Below are 27,695 nucleotides of genomic sequence, written 5' to 3'. Positions count from 1 at the left end.
AAAACGTTAGCGCGGAATATATGCGAAAGTTTTGCTTTGAGCATTTTCCAACAAATATTTATACAACCCTGAAATTTTCGCACGAAAAAATAAGCAGACATATTATTTCGCATAAATAAATTAGCATCCCTGGGTTTGGGACCCTATTTACGGAGATAGATGAAGATGTTCGGTTTTCGCAGGAACGAACTTAATACTAAGCATTAGCCGCTAAAAACGTAATTTTTTCACGATTACTTTTCTTTAATAATCCATTTTAAGGAATACAAACTTTGTGAAAATTTGCTTTGGGCTTTTCCCCATCAAGTTATAATAAAATTTGCAAGAAATATGTATAATTTCATGGATTTTTCTTACTGATTTAGTTTTCACTTTAGCGATTTTAGCGGTTAAACTCGAACTTAATACTCACCTTAAAAAGCGATTACTTGCTCACAACTGTGAATATTGTGACTCACGAACCACCATACTTTTTTCAATATCGGTAATTATTGTGCTAAAATGACATTTGTCATGGTAACAATAATCTATTTTAGAGAATAAAAACTATGTATTTCAAATTGTGCGATTCCCCTTCAAGGTATAATAACATTTGCCACTTATAATCCTCTTCCGCTTTTACAGATTCCTTTTTGATTTTAGATGCTAATTTCGAACTTAATAACCACCATAACATAATATTGTTAATTTTCTGCAATAACTAACATTTTTTTGGTGATGAAGTTCTGAACTTTTCGTACACAGAATAATGATATAGGCTACAATATTAAAGATGAAAAATTTGTTTATATAATTTATGTTACAATAAAAAGCGATTACTTGCTCACAACTTTGAATATTGTGATTCATGAACCACCATACTTTTTTCAATATCGGTAATTTTTTGACATCCTGCTAGTGCCATCGTTATGTCAAAATCCTTCTTGAGAATTTGTAGCATTTCCTTAACCCCATTTGTACCGCCACAACCAAGGCCCCATAATGCAGGTCGGCCAACAAATACCATTTGAGCTCCCAAGGCCATTGCCTTGAATATGTCGTTGCCAAGGCGAACACCACCATCCAACATCACAACCAAGTCATGGCCAACAGCTTTAACGACCTCAGGTAGTGCTTCGATACTAGCAGGTACATAGTCTAGTTGTCGAGCACCATGATTGCTAACTATAACTCCAGAACATCCAAATTCCCTGGCTAATATAGCATCTTCAGCGGTTAGAATGCCTTTGACTATAACAGGGAGATACGTGTTTCTCACTAACCACTCTACGTCTTTCCATGTCAGCGTGGCATCAAATTGACTTGCAACATATTCATTTATACCGGAGGTACCTTCTTCGCTATGAACACCATCTGATTGGGATGATTGTGTCTCAAAGTTGGCCAGTCGCAAATGTTTCGGCAAGCTGAAGTTATTTCTGATATCAGCCCATCGTTGACCAAAAATAGGTGCATCGACTGTTAGAACTATGGCTTTAAAGTTTGCCTTTTCAACTCGGCGTAATAGTTGTTCAGTCAGTGAGCTAAAAAAATAAAAATATATGGGTTAGCTAGTGCCAAAAAATTTCGTTAGAAAGGTAGTGAAAATTTTATTTTTGGAGGAAGAACCAATATTAAAAAAAAAGCTTTTTTGGAATTTAAAATATAAAGTGAAGCCTTTAAAACTGTTGACCTAATGATAATTTTAAGTTAAAATTTATGTTTAAATATTACAGAAATAACCGTTCCCAAAATTTTTATGGAATTTTCCCAAAATCCCCAAATTGAGAAATACGTTTTTTTGTAAGTTGCATATTTCTCAGCAGTTTACCGCTAAGATATTGAAACTGTCCATAGTTAGATTGTGGACACATGGAGGTTTTAGGAAAAATTTTGGCGATCGGAGCTTCGCAACTTTAAAACAAAAATTTGTTTTTTATTGTTGATTTATTCTTCAATCATTATTGTTGTTTTGATTTCATCTAAAAAGCATGCAATGATTAAACTACGAGTGTACGAGGCTGCAAGGAGAGTATGCTGATGGGGAATGTGGTAATTCCGAAACGGCCAACCATCTTGCTTTGCCCAAATAAATTTGACAAACCTGATGTTCCTCTGTTGGTCAAGCTAATCTCGTAGTTTATTCAACCCAACGTTTTAAGCTGAAATCAAAACAATAATAACATAAAAAATGGTTTCTTAAAAAAATTGTCGATTTTGTAATTTGTGAAATTAATCCAGTTGACACTTTTGTACTTTTTTTATACTATTTGAGTATAAAAAGTTCTGTGGTACCTCCACGACACATTTGGCACCTTTTTCAACCTAAAGGCCGGTACTCTGTTCGGTTTTCGCGTTGAAACTCCATACAAAACCAAAACATGCGAAAAACTTGCGAAATTTTTTCCATTTGTGGTACTTTGTTTTTTTCGAGTTGAAAAACTGACGTAACTCGCGTATTCAGTATTTTCATAACATGGCGCCATTTGCAATGTGAATTAAGAAATAATTTATTTATTAAACTGATTTTTGTGAATTTATAACACAAAAGTGGATCTGATTATTATTTAAAAATGTAATCTGATGATTGATAAAACAAAGTATAACATGGAGTTGTATTTCCATAATAAACTACACGCAGAGAAGAAACATGATTGTCACAATCATATTCGAAGAGCAAAATAATATGATAGGAGCTATTTTTGCGGCGACCATGTAACATTTTAACCTGCAACCATGTTGGCTCAGTGAACATGGTTCTAAGAAAAATATAATTGTCCTCATCTAAAATGTTATTATATTGATAAAAAGAATTTTGTTTGAATGAAAAGACAATGGTCACAATTTAAAATGTTATGGTATTCATTAAAAATGTTTTTCTCCTAGTTAAAAGAACATGGTCCCAACCTTTATGAAAAAACTTTTTTCATCGTCGAAAAAAGGACGCCACTTGAGAAAAGAAAACACAAAATTAATTTTTTTTGTTTGTTTTTATTTATTTATAAACTAATTCATTGTTTATTTGTATTTATAATGCCGTTCAAGCAAACATCATATATTTTTACACACTCTATTTTATTTCAATTTCAACAATAAGTAATTATTCCATATTTACATCGTGCTCATCAAATGTACAAACGCAGACATCATATAACTGCAAATAATAATAAATGATACCATATAGCAAAATGCAGAACAAAAAACAGGTACATTTTTTCAATTACACTTTCCTTTTTTTGTGGTCACATAAAACCACGTGCCACTTAAATAAATTAACACAAAAAATCCGTATTCTTCGTCCATTCCAAGAAACAATCAACACACGACTGACGCGCAAAATGAAAATCGTGTGTACCTGGTCAGGGTTTTATAAAATTCTTTTCGCTGCAAAAAAGTTAAAAAAATTAAATGGTCACGAAAAAAATGTAAATGGTCTTTATGGCCATGTAATGGTTCTAGGCATGTCTATACTCAACCTATAAAAATACTTTTTTCCCTGTAAAAAAGTAAAAAAATGGAATGGTCAGGAACATGATTTTCCCGACCATTTAATGGTTTCAAATTCTATCATTTAAATGATAAAACATGTTTGCGGCATTTGAGAACCATTCAAATGCTTATTGCCACCATACATTTTTCTCCGCTCGAAAACTATTTTTACAAAGACAAAATACATGGTTTTCGCGGCAATTACATGCTCTAGATAAGCATTAAATGGATGCGGCAACCATGTCCAAACATGGTTTTTCTGTGCGTGTAGCAACCGACATCTAGCCGCTCCCTACTATTTGGTAGAATATAAATAATTTATATAATATGAAATTTAAACACAAATGTTAACAAAATAAAAGCTTTATTTGGTGAATTATATTTTACAATCGTTTCATTTGTACTGGGCATAGGGATAATAAACACAAAACAAAAGGAGGCACAGCAATTGATGTTCCAAACAAGCATTAGCACTTCAACCAACATGTATAGCACCGAGGTAGCAATGAATGGAATCACAAGAATTAATTGCTATATTCCAAAAAATAAAATGCAGCACTGTAAAATTAGTTTTTTAATTCCAAAGATATTTGTAAAATAACTTCGCCTGCCTCTTCTTTTTTAAATTATTTATTTTGTATGCGTGTGTGTGTAAATCGAGCAACTAGATCAAGTTGCGTATGTATATGTAATCATTTCGTGACAGTCTGCGATGTTGTCAATATATTTCGACGAAATAAACGCAAAAAAGTCCCAAAATGGCTGTTTTTTCCCCTCAAAATATATTGTCAACACTATCATTTTTCAACGCGAAACAATGATTTAGGGGAACTTTTTTCGCACCAACAAACAGAGTACCGGCCTTTAAGGCCGGTACTCTGTTCGGTTTTCGCGTTGAAACTCCATACAAAACCAAAACATGCGAAAAACTAGCGAAATTTTTTCCATTTGTGGTACTTTGTTTTTTTTCGAGTTGAAAAACTGACGTAACTCGCGTAGTCAGTATTTTCATAACATGGCGCCATTTGCAATGTGAATTAAGAAATAATTTATTTATTAAACTGATTTTTGTGAATTTATAACACAAAAGTGGATCTGATTATTATTTAAAAATGTAATCTGATGATTGATAAAACAAAGTATAACATGGAGTTGTATTTCCATAATAAACTAGCAACCGACATCTAGCCGCTCCCTACTATATGGTAAAATATAAATAATGTACATATATAACATGAAATTTAAACACAAATGTTAACAAAATAAAAGCTTTATTTGGTGAATTATATTTTACAATCGTTTCATTTGTACTGGGCATCGGGATAATAAACACAAAACATAATTTAAACAAAAGGAGGCACAGCAATTGATGTTCCAAAACAAGCATTAGCACTTCAGCCAACATGTATAGTACCGAGGTAGCAATGAATGGAATCACAAGAATTAATTGCTATGTTCCAAAAAATAAAATGCAGCACTGTAAAATTAGTTTTTTAATTCCAAAGATATTTGTAAAATAACTTCGCCTGCTTCTTCTTTTTCAAATTATTTATTTTGTATGCGTGTGTGTGCAAATCGAGCCACTAGTTGCGTATGTATATGTAATCATTTCGTGACAGTCTGCGATGTTGTCAATACATTTCGACGAAATAAACGCAAAAAAATCCCAAAATGGCTGTTTTTTCCCCTCAAAATATATTGTCAACACTATCATTTTTCAACGCGAAACAATGATTGAGTGGAACTTTTTTCGCACCAACAAACAGAGTACCGGCCTTTAAATTAAAATATGAACGTGAGTTTAAAGTATTTTATCTTTACAGCCAGAAAATTTTATTTTTGGACGCGTAAAACCTTCAGAGGATGATTGTCTATGCAAAGAATTTAAAATATAACGGTGATAAATATGTCTGAGTTCGAATGAAATAGATCCTAAGTCACGCAGGGAGCCACCGTGGTGCAATGGTTAGCATGCCCGCCTTGCATACACAAGTTCGTGGGTTCGATTCCTGCTTCGACCGAACACCAAAACGTTTTTCAGCGGTGGATTATCCCACCTCAGTAATGCTGGTGACATTTCTGAGGGTTTCAAAGCTTCTCTAAGTGGTTCCACTGCAATGTGGAACGCCGTTCGGACTCGGCTATAAAAAGGAGGTCCCTTGTCATTGAGCTTAACATGGAATCGGGCAGCACTCAGTGATAAGAGAGAAGTTCACCAATGTGGTATCACAATGGACTGAATAGTCTAAGTGAGCCTGATACGTCGGGCTGCCACCTAATCTAACCTAAGTCACGCATTGCTAGATATGAGCATCTCCAGTGATTCAGCTCTCTTGAATGTCCCCTATCGTTTACAAGATTGCATTCCAATTTTAGGTAGTTTACACACATTGTACTCGACAGCAAATTGTCTGAATTTAGCAATTTATGAATTACAGCATTATTTCAGGAAGTACCACAATAAAATTATGACAAACTGTATCATTATCCTGACTGATCATAAGCAAAGAGGAAAAGGCCTTAGCCAAAATGTACTTTTTCGAATCTGTAGTGGGATTCTGTATTTCTTCACGATAATCGCATCGTTTACGTTGTCTACGAAAAAACGTCTTTGCACTAACGATCGTGTCATTCTGTAACTAATCTGTAGCAACTGTTGTTTAAGCCGCGTTGCGTTTGGCAACCCTGCTACGAAAAACGGTGGAATGACAAAAACAGTTTGCAAAATTGGAAATTGTATGGATATTTAAAAGAAATACACAAATACGGAAGAGAAAAATCTATATGAAATTCCCTTTAATTTAAGACCATTTAAGGCAGTTCCGCCCGACAAAATTCTTGAATACAGAACGGCGTAGAACCTTCGGATTTTTAAAATATTGCAGAAAACTCTTTTGTACTAGAGAAAGGATCCATTTTTTCCTATTAAAAGTAACCTACATAATTGACCCTAGAAAGCTTATCCTACTGAAAGTCACGGATAAGCTAAACATACGTCTTTGGGACGTATCCTCACGTGGACAACATTTTTGAATTTTTGTTTTAAATTTTTGTACTTGCACCGATTCTATATACAAATCCTTATCATTTAAAAACGTTTTTGGCCAAACTTGTATTTATTATGTAACAAAAAAATCACATTTTCGGTACTCATGAAATTTTCTGCTGATAACGTAAATTTATTAGAGAAAATAAACAACCAAAAATCTTCGTTGTTTACTTAACGATGTATTTATTATTATATGGACAGAACACAGCTGATTTTAAACGATTGTAAATGTAGTTTAAAACGTCTACCGAATAGCTTGGATGTTATTTTTCTTGATATCCCATCTTAACGATGCGATTCATCGTTAAAATTGAATACAGAATCCCACTACTGGTTTAATAGAATTTCAAAAATGATATATATCTTCCCTGAATCATATACCCCCTTGGCAAAATGAACATTACGAAGCTTAAAACGCCTCTTTGTTGAGTGTTAAGCCTAGTACTGAGATCGCGTTTTCGCACAAAAAACTGTTATAAAAAACTTTAACGCGGAATAAATGAGAAAACTTTGTTTTGAGCCTTTTTAAACACATATTTATACAACCCTGGATTTTTCGCACGAACAAATATGCAGGCATATTATTTCGCATAAATAAGTTAACATTCTTGCGTTTGAGACCCTATTTACGGAGATAGATGAAGATATTCGTTTTTCGCAGAAACGAACTTACTACTAAGCATTATAAAAGACCACAGACTCGTAGGTGACACTACAACAAACGCCAACTGTGAAGGGGAAATGTATCAAAAAGTATGAAATGTACATGAATGTATTTTGCCGCCACTATTATTACAAAAGCCATTTTGATATTTTGTGAAACCCCAGCAAATAATTTCTTGTAAATTACTTGAATAAAAACACAAAAATAAGTGCTGAAAACATAGTTAATACACTTAAAATTGTGAAAGGTAGTGAACATTTTTCAACATTCCAAATGGAATAAAGTGATATTTTTTCAGACATGCCGCCTCGATGAAGGATAAACACACTTGCAACTTCCAACACAACACATCCCTTTATTAATGTAAAACATTATGTGCGATGTGCTTTTAGACGTATAGATGTTATACATGGAAGAATTTATAAATTCTTATTCAAATTAATAAAACTCTAAACAATCCTGTTTTACTTGACCACAATGATTCTTTTACAATTATCTTAAAATCCACTTGGTATGACAGTTCGAGGGGGCTCTTATTGGCTTCGTGCTAAATGTATATAAAAAGTCTCCTAATAATTGAACCCATTTTAATATATTAACTTGGCGTGGTACAACTTCTCAACAGAAAGTGCACTTTTCCGACAAGGTTTGGATGACGTATACGATTGTTTTCGACGTGGTGGGGATTCTCAGAAGTGCAGTCAAATTCAAAAAATGTTGGCAGGGTTATAGAATATAGACAGATGATCCACTTCTCTCCGGGAAAAAATGTGTCAGTTCCAAAAATTAATTTTCTGACATTTCGTATTGATTTTTTCGTAAAGAGTCAATCCCCAACACTAGTTTCCGGTATTTGCTTTTGTGTTTTTCGTAAATAAGAATGCTGCTCAAAATTAAATTTCGTATTTTCGCGGTTTTGGTCACAAGTTTTTATTCAAATATGAACTTTTAAGTTCTAATTTTGTGTAAAATTGGCAAACTACTCTTATTTTCTTCGCTTATTCTTAATCTTCGGAACTGTCAAACATCCACTCAGAAAAAAGGGGCTCTAATGCCAACAGAACTTTCTTTTAGTTCATGAAGATTAGTTGATTTTAGTTAAATTTTGCACAATATGAGTAAATGTTCCCTATTTGAATAATTTTGTGCCAACTTTAATGACGTAAATTAGAAATAAGAAAAAAAGTTGTATACAAATATAGTGCACAATTTTACTACAAAATAAAATAGTTCATATTTTCCTAAAATGGCAGAAGTTTGCTTAAATTGAGTTCATAAGTCTCTCAAATGAGTAAATTTTACAAAAATTTTACCTGTCTTGAACTTCGTACAGCGCTAAAGACATTTTAATAATTCTTAAATCCAATTTTTTCTTTCAACATATGAACTTTTCTTAAACATAAAAATTTCAGTTTGACAAAAAGTATTAATTTATTTGTAACATGTTGCAATTAGAATAATATTTTAGTTAAAATTTCCTAAAATAAACCTACATTTTCTTTCACGGTGAGTTCACGCTTGAGTGTTGTTTGACACCGATGGATAATCTATCTATAATCTATGATTGATGCCTTTCGTCAACTCCCTTCGTCACCGTCTTTATCTCTTTGTTTACATGATATTTCTAAATTAATATTTGCAAAATGTTTACAAAATTTGATGTCTCAAAAATAATATCTTCCAAAATATGTGTCCCAAATATTTTATGCTAGTCAATGAACATTATATGCTTACACTTAAAACAAATTATGTGTTACAAAATTTGACACGACTCAGAATGGCGTATCACATTTCGTGTGAAACAACTTACAAAAAGGAAATTGCGAAACTCTCAGAATTACTTCATGTAAATAAACCACCATTGAAAAACGAACTAGAGAATAACCGAATTTATCAAATTATAAGATATATTATATGTACGTATGTTATATTTTGCAGCCATTAGTTACTTACCGATCTTTGTAGACGTAAAGTTGAAACCATTTACATGTTTCCGGAGCTACCTTAGCCACGTCTTCAATGGACATGGTTGATAATGTACTCAAGATAAAAACGGATCCAATATCTCCAGCAGCTTTGGCGTTTCCACCTTCACCATCTGGGTGAGCCATTTTTTGCATTGCTGTTGGTGCAATTCCCAATGGCCATTTCAGTTTAAATCCAAATATTTCACATGTTGTATCCATACAAGAAACATCTCTCAAGCAACGAGGTCGAATACGCAATCTGCAAACAATCGTATATGTAAATGATTATAACATCAAAATTTCGCATTCATTCATTTTTTCTATGAAATTTATTTTATTGGAGAGTTAATTCGTGGATCAGCCCCCGTGGACGGCAGCGGCAAAAAAGATCACCCCAAAATCATCCCAACGTGCTTTCATAATGAAATAAAATCCCCAAATGTTTTGTTGTAATAGTTATAGCGATGCTTCTCAAAACTTCTTAGGATTGTCTTCTAAAGTTTGAACATATACAGGGTGGCTGATATGTAAGTGAACATAGTAAAACACTATATTTTTCATTCTATTTTTAAATTTTATTATTCAAAAGAAAAAATGTCGGAATAACATCAAATTTTAGAACAGATTAGATTTGTTCGGCAAAGCCATGACACCAAAGCGGTTCTGCGGTATTTTGGACCATTCCCGTTGAAGCGCCGACTTGATATGATCGACACTTTTGTTTTTCTCTCAAAAATATCCCAGGCGGAAAAGTCGAACGGATTGAGATCCGAAAATTTTGGTGGCCATTGTGCGGTATAAAAAAGTGAGCAACCTTTGCTCTTTTCGACTCATTTGCTCCAGTCCCTGTTTTCTTTTTAATGACCACTTAGTTTTTATCAGATTTTTATTTATTTTATTTATGAGCTGTTTTTGGTCAATGTATATAAATTCAAATAAAACAAGGTTATGTCATATTTTTTCTCGACGTTTCGTCGGTTTTTTTACCGACCTTTTCTAGAGAATTTTTTAATTGAAATATCCATAGAGGAAAATTAGATTCTAATTAAATTTTTATTAATAGTACGATCAAGTTTTCTACCACTGCGGTGATGAAACCTGGCCTTCACTTTTCGAATCATTTCTGGTGCTGTTACAGGTGCTACGAGAAACAAACAATTTATTCATGCTGGATTTATTCACATTTAAATGCAACCCCTTTTGGTTTTCCAACAATATATAAAGCAATCACACTATCACGATTGAATTCCATTACGAATCCGAATGCAATAGATCAAATTCTCTTGTAAGCTTGTACATTCTCAAATCGCGTCTGTAACATAAACACCCAAATATATATTTTCAGAATTAGTTCAAACAAACCAAATTTGTTTGTACTGCGCAAACATATTATGTCTCACCGACAGGAATTTATATGTTATGGTAAAAGTAGGCTTGAAGTTTTCTTTAACTTTTTTGTACGTTTTCATTTTGTTTTTTTTTCGGCATATATTATTGCATAAATATATCTTTTCCATTAAAAATCAACAAAAAAATCAAAAATTATCGTAATTTGCCAAACCTTCTCAAACGAACTTCCATGGAAGTGAAGAAGTCAAACGGCACAGGTTCAAAACCCAGCGGGGATGATTTTTTTATTTTATTTTATTTTATTTTTTTTATTTTTAATGATTTTCTATTCTTTTTGTGGAATTTAATTGTCCAAAACTTAAATTTTCACTTAAAACTGCTTAATTCCGTATTTTCTAAGGCTTGCGAAATAAAATCGATATTCCCGGGATGCGCTTTAAATGAAATGTTTGTGGACTTCTCCAAAATGACTGCTTCGGAGTGGAAAAAACTTGATGGGGAATTCCAGGATGCTCTTTAAATGAAATGTTTGTGGACTTTTCCAAAAGGACTGCATCGGAAGTGCAAGAAACTTGATGAGAGATTGCGGAATACCCTTTAAAAGAAATATTTGTGGAACAACTTCCAATTTTTTGCTGGGAACTTGCATATTTATACCCATATATGCAAGTTCCCATACGAAGTTCATGATGGACGCATTTGTACTAAAAGTTACAAATTTAAAGAAATAATGAACTATTTTGTGAGAAGTACGAATTTGGGAAATCTTTATGCTTCAATTGTGTATAATTTTTTCCCGTTTTTTTAAGTTAGTTTAACTAATGTACGCAAAAAGTTATTAGAGTAAAAGAAACTTTCTCCAAACATAATAAATCCATGAACTAAAATAAAGTTAAATTGGCTTTAGTGAAATAGAGAGTTCACTTTTTTTAATGTAGGGACCCAAACTACTTTTTTGGAAGCTCGTTTTTTGCTGTGTTGGTAAGAAACCATGAACGTTTACTTATCAACCTACACTTTTAGTTGCTGTTATTAGACTTGCAGTTTTACAACTTTGCATGTCTCTCTCATCTATCTCTTAGAGAGAGCGAGAGAGCTCTCTCCAACTTTTCTTAACATATATATTTTTAACCGAATTTTCTAAATTACAAATTTAAAGAAATAATGAACTATTTTGTGAGAAGTACGAATTTAGGAAATCTTTATACTTCATTTGTGTGTAATTTTTTCCCGTTTTTTTCCCATCTGCCATTGGTGTACAAAAATACCCCTATACTCGTAAAATAGACAAAATTTATTTCACAGACAACATTATTTCATATAGGCAAAAAACCTTTGTTGTTAGCACCAGGGCTGCCAATTTTGCCGATTTATCGGCATTTTGACGATTTTTTACTCACAAAATGGACAACTCCGATTTTTTTTCCGATTTTAACGATATTAGACACATAGTTTATGGAGTTTAAGTTTTTTACATTTTGAAGAAATTTTTGAAAATATTAAAATACATTTGAAAAATTTTGAGAAAAAATTCGGAAACAGAACGTGGAGTACTTTGGCTTTTCGAATTTTGTCAAAATTCGTAATCATGATTCTTCCAAACTCCACAGCAAACGTAGATATTTTTAAGCAAAAAACTAAAATTAGATGATAGCTGGAGAATAATTCATTGGATGGAATATTCTGTTTAAAAAACAACCTAAAATGAAATAACTCAAATTGTTTTAATACCAAAAATGATAATGATTTACACAGAATGTGCAATAGAAACTTTTACTTATTATTATTATTATGATAAAATTCTAGTACGGTATAAAAAATAACCACCATAAAAAATCACCTATTTTGGAAAACATGGGACTTTTTCTTTAGTTTCAAAATATATAATTAAAAATGTTACTCAATTAATAACAATATTTTAGAAAAATAGATTTTTTATACAAAAATTACGAAATATTTTTGTTTAACAAAAAATGATTTTTATGGTAATGTTATTTGTATACAAAACTGATTTCTTTATTTACTTTGTTTTTAGTTTACCCAAAAAATACGTTTAATTTTAATATAAGTTATATTGCCGATTTTTAAAATGCAAGTGCCGATTATGACGATTTTTATCGAAAAAAGTGACGATTTTTCTTGAAATTTTATTGGCAGCCCTGGTTAGCACCTAATCTTTTTTATATTTATTTTCATAATTTATTATGATAAATAAATAAAATCTCAATATAATCTGTGCTTTTCATTTACTAATGGAATTTGGTAAGTATATCTAACAATTTGTTTGTTATTTATTACCCTAATAAATAACATCGAGGGCGGTTGCACCAACAAACCAAACAATTAACATGAGATTGCGACATACTACCACGCTGTTACAATTGCTAAATGTTAGTTGCGCTGACAGATATCAATGATATCTGTCAGCGCAACTAACCGGTTTCGGTTTGCAAACCGGTTTCGGTTGGCAAATAATTCGGTTGAGGCAATGAATTTGTTTTCTGGGTGTAGCATAACTCAATTTGTAGGGTATGAAATCTAAGGGCCGTTTGCACTGAATGAAGACTCCAACTTATTAATAAATAATGCTAAAAAGCCACAAATGTAACAAATTGTAATTATTTTTCGGGGTCCCGAAAAATCCCGGGATTCAAAATAAAAAAAAAATCCCGGGATTTCGGGACGGCATTTAACCCGGGTGACGGCCCTAGTTATTACTAAGTTAAAATAGTAGATGTGAATTGTTTTGTTAACTGAAAAAAAAAATATTGTCGTGAAGCCAAAGATTTCGTGCCCTTAAAATACGAACGCGAATCTTGACCACAAACCAAAAAAGGGATCAAAAATAGACGTTTTTCAACACTTTATTTTTTTAACATCAAAAAATACAATAAAAAATACCGTATTGATAGGATCAAAACATTATTAAACGCGCGATAGAAACAAATCTGCTATTTATTAATTTATTATTAAAAATGTACACGTTCACGAATTTATCATTAATTCAGCGGATTTACGCCGAAATATATTAATATTTTCTAATGATGTGACTTAGATATTGTTGCAGTCTCATAGAAGTAGAATTACGATGAATACAATTAAATTACTATGCATTTTAAGTGAAATAAAGCTTTTAAGTTTGTTAAATTTCAATGAAAAATTTGACTTTTGATACAAAAAAAATTAGCTTTTTTCTAGCTATTTTTTTTAGCTTTTTTAGCTATTTTTTTCTTTTTTTTTTGAGCAAATCTGGCGGTTTTTGGCGAAATAATTCTGGCAATGCTGGTTCTAACATATTAACATACTATAAATCTCAAACATGTTATACTAGTTAAAGAACATGATATGCTTGCACTTAAAAATGATGTGCTAAAAATTCGACTTCGAATCATATAATTTTTACACCGAAACAAATAAAAGTATTTTTTTTATGTCAGATGAAAAAATCCCAGACCATGTAGCTATATAAACCGCTTTTGTTGTAGATTTGTATATATAGTGGCAATAAGTTGTAAGAAAGATATTGTTTAGTTTATTTAACTTTATTTTAGTTTATGAAAATCAGTTGATTTTAGTTAAATTTTGCAAAATATTTATTGATTACTTTAATAGCGTGAACTAAAAATGAAAAAACGTTTTAACAAATGAAGTACAGAATTTTACTAAATTTGAAAATAGTTCATATTTTCCTAAAATGGGCGAAATTTTCTTCAACTTGCAAAAATAACCTACATTTTCTGGGTACATAGGTGGGTTCCCGATTTACTGGGTGTATTGCTCTCAAGAAGTCAACTCTAAGCATCGTTTTTATAGCAGCGATTAACGAGTTATTTTTAACTAACCAGTGTTAACCCTTATACTACGTTGGGGTCATTTGATGACCCATATCGTATTTTTCAACACCGCATATCCTACTGTTCGAATATAATTAACAATTTATATCACTCAGTGCATTAATGGGTAACATATGCTCAATTCATGCTGAGTAGTAAGAACTTTTAATTATAATCCAAAAGTAAGAAATTCGGTGATGAAAAATACGACCTAATACCCAACGTAGTATAAGGGTTAATAGTGAACTTCGTATGTCGCTAAAGTAGCATGTGCCCAGTAAAAAAATTAACTAAATAATACATTAAAAAAAGAAATTAATGTTCTGGATTTCCTAGACCATCTGTTGAATTGGAACAAGCAAGGAGACCTCAAGAGGGAGTATTTGAGTTATTACATTCCAGCGATGATAAATGATGTTGACGAAAAAGTACTAAAAATGTATTAAAAATGTACTTTTCGAAGCCAAAAGGTACTAATATTACATAATATAAAATTTAAATACTATTGTAAAAGTATATCTATATTTAAATCTAGACATATTTGGACATTTTTTTTAGTTTTTCTAAAAAAATCTTATTTTGCAAAATTTTATTTCTGCAGAAAATTTTGTAAAAAATTTATTATAGAAGATTTTGTCAAAATTTTATTTCTATAGAAAATTTTGTCAACATTTTATTTCTATAGAAAAATTTGTCAAAATTTTATTTCTATAGAAAATTTTGTCAAAATATTATTTCTATAGGAAATTTTGTCACAATTTTATTTCTAAGAAAATTTTTTGAAAATTTTATTTGTACGAGTATATAAAATTTTGACAAAATTTTATTTCTATATAAAATTTTGACAAAATTTTATTCCTTTATAAAATTTTGACAAAATTTTATTTTTACAGTAAATTTAGACAAAATTTTATTTCTATAGAAAATTTTGTCAAATGTTTATTTCAATAGAACATTTATGAAGAAGTACCTCTTTGCAAAATCTAACTAACGAATAATATTCCTCTCAAAAATGTTGAGATCCTGTAATAAAAACTAAAATATCCTTATTTGGGAATGTGTTTATTTCTTCAATGTCCGTTTTTTATAATTTTAGGAGTTGAGTTGATATCTGAAAAAAGTACGAAATGGCTCGCAGTCGTGTGACGGTGCTTTTGGCAGTCGAAATGTATCAAAAAAAGCAAAAACATGTCAACTTTATCAACCCCTTTACATCCCCATTTCTACATGTCATATTATATTTAGTAAAAACCAAATATTCTTCTGTAGTACAAAACCATTAGAATCATTTATGATTTTATTTTTATCATTTTATAAAATTTTACCTTTTGTCCGGACTACACTCAAAAAAGAAGTGAACTCACTATTTCACTAAAGCCAATTTAACTTTATGTTAGTTCATGGAATTATTATAGTTGGAGAAAGTTTCATTTACTCTAATAATTTTTTGCTTACGTTAGTTACATGAACTAAAAGACGGGAAAAATTATACACAAATTAAGTATAGAGATTTACTAAATTCGTATTTCTCATAAAAATAGTTCATTATTTCTTCAAATTTGTAAATTTTACTAAGAAAGCGTCCATCATGAACTTCGTATGTCACTAAAGACATTCTTGCAATTTTGAACTCCAATTTTTTTCTTCAAACTACAAAATTTTCTTTAACAAGTGAAAAAAATTATTTATGCCTAACAAATTTTCTTGAATTTGTCGAAAACCGTTTACTTATTTTTGGGATTTCCGCTTGTAATACTGTTTAGTTAAAAATTTATAAAAATATTCAAAATTTTCTAAAATTAATCAAAAGTTTTCTTCCTAGTGGGTTCACTGTTTTTTTCAGTGTAAACACACTATCCACTGGGCCACTTAGCTCTTATACTCATCAACAACCAAATGTGACTTTGCACCCAGAAAAAAGTGTCTTCGAAACTAAAGGAAAAAATGTTCAACAATTTAGTTTAGCCATTTTATTTCCATTCAGTTAAATTTTTGTGTGAAATAATAAAATTTACTTGTTCCAGTAAAAAAATCCTAAACTGAAAGCAGTTAGAAATAGTTCATTAACTAGAATAAGGCATGGCATTTTACTAATACTGTTTTCTTCGCTGGGTATAAGAATTTACTACTGAAAAAGAAAATATTATTCACTGATAACAAAGCGTTCGTAAAAATAAACAAAAACCGAACTAAAACCTAGTTTCCTCAAATTTAGAAAAATTTTCTTATAAAATGATAATTCTGACTTCCTTTATTATAGAAAGCTTATCATACACACGAATAACACTTGGCATAGAAAAATATTTTAGTTCATTCGTACTAAAAAGTATTCAATCCTTTCAAAACTTAAGGAAACATACTTGTTAGAATATAGGAAAATTTCCTACATTTATTTTATCTACCTGCACAGAAAAAAAAGTGTCTCGTAAAATTAAGAAGATTTTTACAATAATTTATTACAAGAATTTTCCAGAATTTTAGTTCATTTTTCGTATCTTGAACGAAAATTAACTACTCGAAAGGAAATTTTACAAATTCTAAGTAGCAATCGTTTAGTTCATGGCCTACAAAATACGATGGAAATTTCCTTAAAAAATTTCTTAACTGGTAGCTAAAAATTCGTTGGTCATGCTATAAAACTACTTGTGAAATGTAAAGTATTTTCTAAATAATAAGTGCAATTTACTATAAGATTTTTTTGTATGAGAAAATATTTTTTTACGAAAAATGAACTTGAAAGTGGATAGCAATTTCTTACTGATTATTCCTATAGTTAATAATTGTTGGTAAAAAATTACACAATGAAATATTTTTAGTTCACATGTAATTAAATTTATAGACATTTTCGTCAAAAATGGTAGATAACATTTCATGAAAATTTTGCAAATTTTAAGTTAAACGTTTCATCGTTCATAAACTGGTGTGCCTTTACGAATATTATTCTTAGAGTAAATTGTCAGCAGATGCGATGAACTAATGCATAGTACAAAGATCTTTATCGGCATAGTGGAATGTGATTAATGTAAAGATGATGTTACTTGAGTTTTGTTGTGTATACATGAGCGTGGGGTTGTTTTTATTTTTGTTCATTTAGTGGCTTGTGTGTGTGTGTGTTTGTTGTTCGTTGATGGTTTCTGGCTGGATGAGGTGTTGTTTTCAATAAAGGCACATGTGTTTTTGTTGTTGTAGGAATGTTTTGGCTTTGCTTGGTTTTGTTTGGCATGCTTCAGTTGTATAGTTGGCGTTGGCGTGGGCTGTTGCATCTTTTAAGTAGGTTTGCAACAAGGGAATATAAAGGCATGGAATATTTTGGATTTTTGAGTCATATATTGGTGTTTGTTTATTAAACCTTTTAAATGAAAGTTATTAATATTTTATCGGTAGTTTAGAAAAAAGTTATTAAGAATATTTAGTAAAATATGTTGAAATTGAAAGTGTATTGAAATTTTCTTTATTCAATGTAAAAAATTAATATTCAATTCCAGATGAATTTGGAAACTTTTTGTAATATCTCAGCGTATAGTTTATTCATAAATTGGTAAGTATTTTTTTAATATGACTTTCTTTTGAAAAGAATATTTTTTATGTATATTATTATTTGTTAATTATTTTTTTTGGAAACCAGTTTAATGTTTTTCTTTGTTGTAAAAGCGATAATTAATTTCAGAGCAACTCCAGACGGATTCAAACAAATTTAAAAAGGTAGAGAATTCGTAAGTTTTCTTTTAAAAATTGGCTTTCTTTCAACTAGAATATTTACGTTTTTATGACCTAATGTAATATTTTTAATGTAAAAATAAATATTTAATTTCAGAATAACCCCTTAAAATTTGGACAAACTTTTAGTACTCCTTTGCCTGTAATTTAATAGTGAATTGGTAAGTTTTCTTTAACTTTCTTTTAACCCTGGACAGCCATCCTTATTTTTTGTACATTAACGTCATCCTTCGTCATTTTGACTACGGCTGATTTCAAGACGATATAATTTTCATCGTGAGCGAAAAAGTGAACCAAACTTGCATTTATTTTCTTATTCAATTTGGTTTTAAGTAGTATAAAACAAAAATTCATAAAACGGTCGAATTAGTATAACTTAAATTTACCATTTCCCAATAGACTAAAATGCATTTTAAATCGAAAATGAAATTACGTGTCGTCATTTTGATGACTGTCTAGGAATATCAAGAATATTTGGTTTTTTATGCATATTATTATTTTTTTCATTAGATTTTTTGAAAAGTTATTTAATAATTTTATTTAATATTTAATTTCAGAGTAACCCAAATAAATTTGGACAACTTTTTATATTTCCCCTCAGCGTACAATTTAATATAGAATTGGTAAGTTTTATATTAAAACTTTGGCTTTCTTTCAACTAGAATATTTATTTTATTATATCTTTCACATCGATAACAACACAGTTTTATGAGTTTATTTAGAATACTTCATTATTTCTCTAATTGTTTCAGGTACAAATTTTATGAGATACGTTTTCCAAAGAAAAGTTGAATTCCTTACACCATTTGATAAAATGTCCCAAATATGGTAAGTTACAAGCTAAAATGAAGAATTAAAAATTATATTTCATTACATGGTATTAATTTTTATTAATTTTCATTATTGTTTCCAGTTTTTTTCCAGCAAGATATGTGAAAAAATTACCTACGATGAATAAAAAAAGGATAAGTCAAAATGTCCAAACAGCGGGTTCAAATGAACTACTCTCTTTTCCATGTGGTCATAATTTTTATTCACAAAAAACATTGTATTAAGAACTTTCATCATAAGTTTTTATAATAAAGTACTTTTGCTTAAAGATAGTTTAATTTTAATGTATGAAAATTCTCATAATAGTAAAACGGTTTGTTGTTCCTTTAATTATTTAATTTCTCTATACTGTGGAATGATTGATTTAAAAATAGTCTAGTCGTCGACATTTTAAAGAGACTGTTAACCAAATTTTATTATCGGGTTTCCCACAAAATAAGCAAGTAAACCAGAATAATACTGACTTTTTAACTTGGTAGGTGTATATAAATCTTATGGTGTTGTAAAAATGAACTAAACTACAATGTTATAGATGAACTAAAATTTAAGAAAATTATAAACTAGACGAGTTGAAAAAAATCTTAAGGGCTAAATCATGGTCAATATTACTACAGTTTAGTTCATTTTGCAATGGAAAAGGGTTCACTGTTTTTTCAGTGTGTAATCGATACCTGTCATCGATGTAATCGACGTGTTTGCGCGTGGGTTGTTTTTTTGTTGGAATCGCGTTGTTATGGTATACGGAGAGATTGTTAAAAAATAATATTGTAAAATAATATAATAAAAAACAAATAAAATATATAAAATATTTGTTATTTTAAATTAGTGAGAAAATGTTCGTTTTTTGAAAATTGGTTTATAAAAAAAGAAAACACCAGCAGAATAACAACCCCTTCATTCGACTTCATTTAGGAATCTTCAATTATGAGGTAATATTCAGTGACGCTAACCTTTTGTGAAAAAATTGGTTTAGGATTTTTTTGTTTATATTTGTAGGTATTGAAATTGTAAAAGGTGGACAAAATTGCTAGGCAGCAACTTATTCAAAGTGAAAGGTACTAGAAGAAGAAAAAAATGTGTTTTAATATTTCAAGGCCAGTCGATGCTGTTGATTCTAAATAAATATATTTAATATATTAATAAAATATGTCTTTTATTGAAGAAAAAATTGCTTATATAAATACATATTGTACTTAAAAACGAAGGTAAGCAGTTCTAAATTTGAAGTAAAAAGTTTACCACAAATATGTAAGATTTGTCCAAATGAATGAAAAAAGCTCAATAAAATCATTCCATAAATGAATTCAATTCAGTTAAATTTTTTCATTCTGTAGTATACACCGAAAGAATTCTCTTCGTTAATTTTACGAAGAATTCTTCATTAACTATTCTTCCTGAATTCTTCATTAAAATAACGAAATTTTCATTCATTTTCGTAAATTTTACGAAGAACATTTTACGAATATACGAAACTTCTACGAAACATTCTACATTAACTTTTCTTCGTAAAAAGTTCGTACTTTTAACGAAACTTTCTTCACATTTCATGAATTTTGTGAAGAAGTTTTTACGAATATTTTACGAAACATTCTGCGTTAAAATTTCTTCATAAAAAGTACGAAACATTTTCTTTGAAATAACGAAGAAGTTTCATTGAAGTTGTAAAATTTCCGTTCGCGGCATTAAATTGTCTTTTATAATGTGCTTGAGTGCATTCCTTTATTCTATTTTTTTATGCAAGTCTATGCTACTTCTCATTTGGGTGATAGCGCGCTATGAATAAAAGTGAAGCAATAAAACTAAAAATTATTCAAAAACTTAAGATGTAAAGTAGTGATGTCAATTTTCACACTTGCAACTACAACCAAATGCACTTTCGACTATAATTTTTTTTTCTAAAAGTTCGAACATTTTTCAGAAAAAAGTACGAAATTTTTTCATAAAAAGTACGAAAATTTTTCATAAAAACTACGAAAATTTTTCATAAAAAGTACGAAACATTTTCATAAAAAGAACGAAATTGTTTCATAAAAAGTACGAAGATTTTTCATAAAAAGTACGAAGATTCTTCATAAAAAGTACGAATTTTTTTCTTACAAACTACAAAAATTTTGGAAGAACTTTTCTTCGTAAAAAGTACGAAATATTTCGTACTTTTAATGAAAAGTTTCTTTGGTTGTAAAACAATGACAAATTTCGTACTTTTAACGAAATTTTTCGTTCTTTTTACGAAGAAAATTCTTTCGGTGTAGTGGTACATAAATATAGGAAAATGTTAATTAATATATGAAATGCGTTCTACCTAATTTCTACGAAAATCATATCGTTCAATCAAATAAAAATGTCCTTGGCGCTATACGAAGTTCAACTTTCTTCACAATGAGTTCATTTTAACTTAAAGAAGGGGTCACTTTTTTCTGGGTGTGTTTATTCTTTTCTTGCATACATACACATACAATCAAGGGTATCTATTTTTAGAAATACCACACGAGCACATGTTTCGAAGACGAACTATTATCTAGAAATAGATTCACTTAACGGTAGTTAGAATTGACATTCATCGCTAGTTTATTTGTACTAAAAATGGGAATTTCGTGTCCAACTAGACTTCGTAATATTGCACAGTAAAAGTTCAGTTACGCTGAGAAACTTCTTCGTACGTTCGAGAATACGTATTCCCTATTATTATATTTACTTCAGTCCATTTACGAAGTCATTGGGAGTTCTTAACATTTTGCTGATAATGGCAGTAAGTTCAATTTACTTCCACTGAGTTAATTTTGTTCATCAATAGTTAAATTTAACTAACTGTGAGTAAAATTTTGAACTACTCCATATTATGGATTTACTTGTAGTTACGACGTTAAATTTTCTGAGTGTGAAAAAAAGCATGGCCAGTTCAAAAGATTTTGTCTTTACACAATTGGTTTTGGTATTGATTCCATGCTAAAGAAGTGGAGAATTGGAGTAAGGATACATCTAAGACACATTTCTCTTTACGAAAACTTAAATTTCAGACTCGACTTCGAGTAAAAGTTATGCTATATTTCAAGTAAAAACGTATTGACAAACATATCCTAATGTTGAACTTTTTTGCTTTGCAGTCAACAAGCACAAAAGCTAACAAATTCAAGAACGATTTCCTTAATTTTGAAGTTTTTTTCGGAATTGTTAAGTCCAAGTTGACCTTAGTCAAACAAGATTTTCTGTCATATAACTATAAGGACAAAACGACTCCATTGAAAAGATTATCGACTTTTGGAGGATGCAAAAACCTTTATATCAGAAAAATACGTCTTCTATGCTAAGTAAAATTCGCATTCCAATTTTAAAGACATGGCCTCACGACATTACTTTGTTCAGTTTATTTAGAGAACATATCATGAAGCTAGTTAATCCCCGTTTTCTATACTCAAAAAGGGGGCGCTTTATGTTAGATCATGAAGATTAGTTGATTTTAGTTAAATCTTGCCGAAGGAATAATGAATTTATTAAAACTGTAATTATATATGCAGTTATGTGCAAAATAATAGGGACAGAACAGAACAGTAGAACTTTTCATGGCAATTTGATGGACACATCCTTCTGAAAGATCCATTGAAGTGGGATATTTTTTTCGGATAAGGCAGCATTTTTAGAGGGCCCATGCTGTCACCACAGTTTTGGACCGTCTTTAAACTATATTTGGGATTGAATTCTTGATGGATAGGTCTTCTTACATGGGGGAAGAAAACAAGTTTACTTTTGTTGCAACGGACCACATAATATTACGCCATTATTTGCTTAGGCCAATCGATTTGATTTTTAGCAAATTTTTATCTCTATTTAATATTCTTTTTGGATAACAATGATACTTTTCTTGCACTACGGACTCTAAATCTATCACCAATGTGTGTTTTTCGTATAATTGATGCATAAATGTCAATATAAACCATTTCTTATTTATTTAGATCCGATAAATGGGTCTGTTTTACGCATATATTGATACTTCTCTTTATAGTAGGTGTAATTTTAGGTTTTCTGCCTCCGATTTGACCCATCTGTTTATTGGCATTTTCGCCATGGGTTTTAGATATACCCAAGTTTAGATAAAGTTCAGCGTATGGCGTGCTTGTGTATCTCAGGCACATTCAATGAGACAGGAACAGGCGAAACCACTATTTGACAAAAAGTTTAAAACTCCAATTCCAAACATTGAGGCGTGGGGCACACAGACCCCAGGGAATAAACATTATATAGATTTCTCCACAGATGGCTCCAAATTGGATGGAGAAGTGGGCCCCATTTAAACTTAAACCGCACACCAGATATGCTAGTGTTCTGCTATAACGGGTCGCTGCCTGTTGGGCGATTTTGCAAAAACTATTGGCGCGAATTATGACTACTGTAAGAGTTGCCATGATGCGGAGGAAAAGAAATCGATTAAACACCTCTTGTGTGAGTGTCCTGCATGTTGTGTAAGGCGTAAGCGAATTTTAGGGCCATATAGCTTAAGATTACTGGCGGACCTGGAAAACGTTAACATAAGCAGTCTGCTTATGTTTTTGGAACAATCTGGTTGGTTCAACAGAATAAAATAATTGAGAAGGTTCAGCGGTTAAAACTAGAATTGCCCATATGTAATAGGTACTTTTAGTTAATGTGGTATCATAATGAACTGAGCAGTCTAAGTGAGCCTGAAACTTAATCGGGCTGCCACTCTAACCTAACCTAACTTTCTGTAATGTTTCTGTACGATTTTGTATGAGCTGTCAATTAAACACCTCTTGTGTGATTGTTCCGCATTTCGTGTAAGGCCTATGCGAATTTTAGTGGCATATAGCTTTAGATTACTGGCGGACCTGGAAAACATTAACTTAAGCAGTCTACTAATGTTTTTGGAACAATCTGGTTGGTTCAACAGAAGAAAATAATTGAGAAGGTTCAGCGGTTAAAACTAGAAGTGCCCACTTTTAGTTAATGTGGTATCACAATGAAATGAATAGTCTAAGTGAGCCTGAAACTTAATCGGGCTGCCACTCTAACCTAACCTAACTTTGAAATACCGAGCTTTTTGTAATGTTTCTGTACGAATGTCCGCTTTCAATTAATTTTTTAATACTATTTTGGATTGCGCGGTCGTAGCGCTCACTTCTACCACACACTGTTAGAAAAATAGGTTTATGCAGAATATGTTCGGGCAGAATTTTTTAAACACAATATTTTGAAGTGCAAAAATGTAATGTTTGTAATGTTAGAATATATTATGTTGGGGACATGAATGTTTCATAAAAATAATATGTGTGGATTTAAACATATATAAGTTTACAAATTTAGAGTAAACATATATATTTTGTGATATTTTATTCAGAGAGCGACCGAGATAGAGAGAGACAGAGTATAGAGAAAGAAATAGAGATGGAAACCGGGAGTCAACCCTCCCATAACAGCGAGAGAATCAAAAGACAGCAATTTCTGTGAAACTGTTTGTGCGTCGGAAAACAGCGAGAGAATCAAAAGACAGCAATTTCTGTGAAACTGTTTGTGCGTTGGAAAACTTTTTTTATGAGTTCATTCGTTTTGACTATGCGCTTGGCATGTTAATAAGTCTTCGCCAAATATTAGCTATGCTTAAGCCAAAATATTATTTATTTTGAATATCAAAAAGGGTATTCGGAGTAAAGAGAATAGACATTCGGAACCAAGAGAATAGACATTTGAAAAAAAAAAATAGCATGTATGTTTGCCTTGACAGCAGCATTTTATGTATGTGTGGAAATGTGTTTTGTTTATCATTTTGGAATTATGGGCACCATTTTTTTTCTTGGTTCATCAAAAGAAAAAAATAGAGGAAAAAAATTGGAAAATATATACAAATTACAAAGGGTTTATGAAGAAAGGAAAGATTTGGGATAGTAAAATGAAAAAAGGGGGAACAGTGAAAAATTAAACAGTAAAATGTACCTATCTGGCCTTAAATCTAGGATCAATAAAATTAAAATTAGGGTTCAGATCTCATTTATCGAATTTTCATTTTCTTTTCGCGGTATATTAATAAAGCTATTCACTTACAAACAAATGCCAGTTTAAAAACCCAAATTATAGCGGATACCTCAGTGTAAAAATGTTTTCTTAATTCCAAAAAAAAGATGCCAAAGATGCGAAATCCTCAAAATAAGTCTTCGCCTATATTTGAAGCTTTTTTATCGTAAATCTAAAGATTCAATATTTCAGTATATTTAAGGACGATTTCTTTAAATCAAAAATGTGCTTCTTTATTTGAAGGAAAATTTTCCGTAGTTCACAGACATGCAACTTTAACGGAGAGACGCAAATTTGCAAAACTTGTGTCCTAAATTTAGTAAAAAATTTGAAGTAAATATTATAAACTTTGTTTTAATTAAAATGTCATTATTTTAAAGAAATTTGTCCCTAATATTACGCAACCTAAATTTTAGGATGGGAAATTTATAAAATATTAAGGAATTATTTCTTTCAAATAATGAAATTTTAATTAAAATAAAGTTTATAATCTTTGCTTCAAATCTCGTGGAAGTGAGAAAGATGTGAGGGAATATGCAATTAGGCAGAAATATTTTTTTGTGAGCGCAATCTTCTTTGGGAGAAAATTCTTCCAAGCATATAATATTTTTGGGCTCAAAATGCTTCAAATAAATTCCAAAATTTGGCTCGGAATTAATACGAAAATCCTTAAGGGAAGATCAAAATCTTTGGATCCAAGTAAACTTTTTTGAGTGTAAAATTATGTATGTTTATACTCGACTTCAGCTTCTTCTTTTATTAGAGTTTTTGAATTTCTTCGAAAATTTCAAACTTTTATACCTACAACATTTTTTTGTTTCAAAATTGTTATTTTTTGCAGTAAAAAAATATTTTATCCAAATGCTCAGTCCATTTCGTTTATATCAAGCACTGTTCTTTTCTGACTGTAAATCTTTAATAACCCATATTTCGAAATTTCATTGTAAAAATTTAATATAGTTATATCTAATGTCTAACATCTTTTCAGAAGTAAATATTTTTACAGAAGTGTAAAAATAAATGTAAAAAAATTTTGGTGTTCGGTCGGAGCAGGGATTGAAACCACGACTCTTTGCATGCAAGGCGAACATGCTAACCATTGCTTCATGTGGCCAACCAATGGGTGTTTCGAAATGTAAAATTTAACAAATTTATAAAATGTAATAATTTCTTCAATATTGTATTACAGAAAAAGGTGCTAAGAACTAAAAAATCTCGTGGAAGTGAGAAAGATGTGAGTTAATATGCAATTAGGCAGAAATATTTTTTGTGAGCGCAATCTTCTTTGGGAGAAAGTTCTTCCAAGCATATAATATTTTTCGGCTCAAAATGCTTCAAATAAAACAAACATAATAATTTTTCGGCAATATCCAATAATAGGGCTGTTTTCTGTTAGCACTGGATACCCTAAGCAGTCACGGACTAAAAGAAAACAGAGTACTCGTTTATCCAGGACATCTCCAAAAAATATGCAACCCTGTCATAAACTGTTTAAAAACAATCAAACAGAAAACAAGTTATATCTTACATTTTTAATGTATGAAGTGCCCAAATAGTAACAAATATTTACTGCTGCGATTATTTATGACACAGTATCAGTTTGAATTTCATATTATTCGATAAATTAGTCACAATAAATTGCTACTGTGAATCTAAAAAGTGACACATTACCAAAATGTCACATTACCAACGATGTTCTGGATAGCCGTATACAAGTCTTGCATCCAGTGCTAAAAGAAAACAACCCTAATTACTCATTTTGCAAAAAAATGTTTCGCTATGAAAATGAAAGGAAGAGAAACGGAAATTCTAACAGTATTTCTTAATGTCGTCTACAAGCATTGCATACCAACATTCTTTTTTTCAAAAATTCTTTAATTTTATATGAATTCGTAAACACAAAAGACGGTGAATGCGGCTGTCATTATTATTTTTACACAATTGTACATCATTGAGCATTAGTCGAAATATACGTCAATGTTATTTTTTTTTTTAATTTGTGGAAATTTTGTATTTCGAAATAATTTTAAAATTATAAACGTAGACAGCTTAAGGATAGAAATGGTTATCCTTTGAACTCAATTCAAGGCAGGCTGTTTCCTTCTAGAAAACCATTTAAGCCAGCCACAAAATTAGGATTAATTTCTTCAATCTCTACATCTTCGATGGGGATGTAAAGCGTCCTTAAGATTTCCATCTCGCCGAAATTACATTTAATTCATACCGTCGAAAAGCTTCTCGATTTAAATTCAAAGTAAATTGTTCACCGGCGCCGCTACGGTAATAATCTAATGCATTTTTGTCAATAATTTTATGGGCTTCTTCTTCAAAATCCGTTGTACACACAAATGGCGGAGGCATCTTTTCAAAATGTTTTATTTCAAGCAGCACTTTATACAGACTAATTAATCTCGTGAGAAATTAAAGCATCTTTCAGTCATTTCACTTCATTCCAACATAAAAAAGAGATAAGAATGATTCCTTATCACAAATAATAGCTAAAAAGGTCGACATTTTGCTTTGTAAAATAAGATGAATAGATAAGTTTATTATCGCTTTGTAGCTACGATCAAATTTTTCTATAATCTATGTATTTACTAACCACTTGGTAGTTACAAATTTCGCGCATGCATCTAAGAATTTAGTAGGTATATAATAGGGCAAATATAACAAAACCTACCCATGTCTTGTATCTATGTAAGAACTTAGGACTAGAACTACATACTAGGTTTTAAAGAAAAAAAAATCGTTTTCATGCCGATAAAACAGTTTTTACATTAAATCTCTTTGATGTT

At 30.7% G+C, this 27,695-nt stretch overlaps 1 protein-coding gene across 1 annotated transcript; it reads right to left on the bottom strand.

The window, feature by feature from the left end:
* Positions 1 to 766: 766 nt before the first annotated feature.
* Hao (Hydroxyacid oxidase) lies at positions 767 to 27,295 on the bottom strand. Its single transcript, XM_075311210.1, has 3 exons — positions 27,125 to 27,295; positions 9,135 to 9,407; positions 767 to 1,523 (listed from the first exon to the last, which is right to left on the bottom strand). The coding sequence occupies exons 1-3, from the start codon at positions 27,259 to 27,261 to the stop codon at positions 824 to 826; spliced, it is 1,110 nt and encodes a 369-aa protein (XP_075167325.1). The 5' UTR covers positions 27,262 to 27,295; the 3' UTR covers positions 767 to 823.
* Between the last annotated feature and the right edge of the window lie 400 nt (positions 27,296 to 27,695).

This window comes from Haematobia irritans, chromosome 5, assembly GCF_050003625.1.
Source record: "Haematobia irritans isolate KBUSLIRL chromosome 5, ASM5000362v1, whole genome shotgun sequence".
Classification (NCBI taxonomy): Eukaryota; Metazoa; Arthropoda; class Insecta; order Diptera; family Muscidae; genus Haematobia; species Haematobia irritans.
Note: the sequence above shows the minus strand (reverse complement) of the source record. Positions and strands in the feature narration are given on the sequence as shown.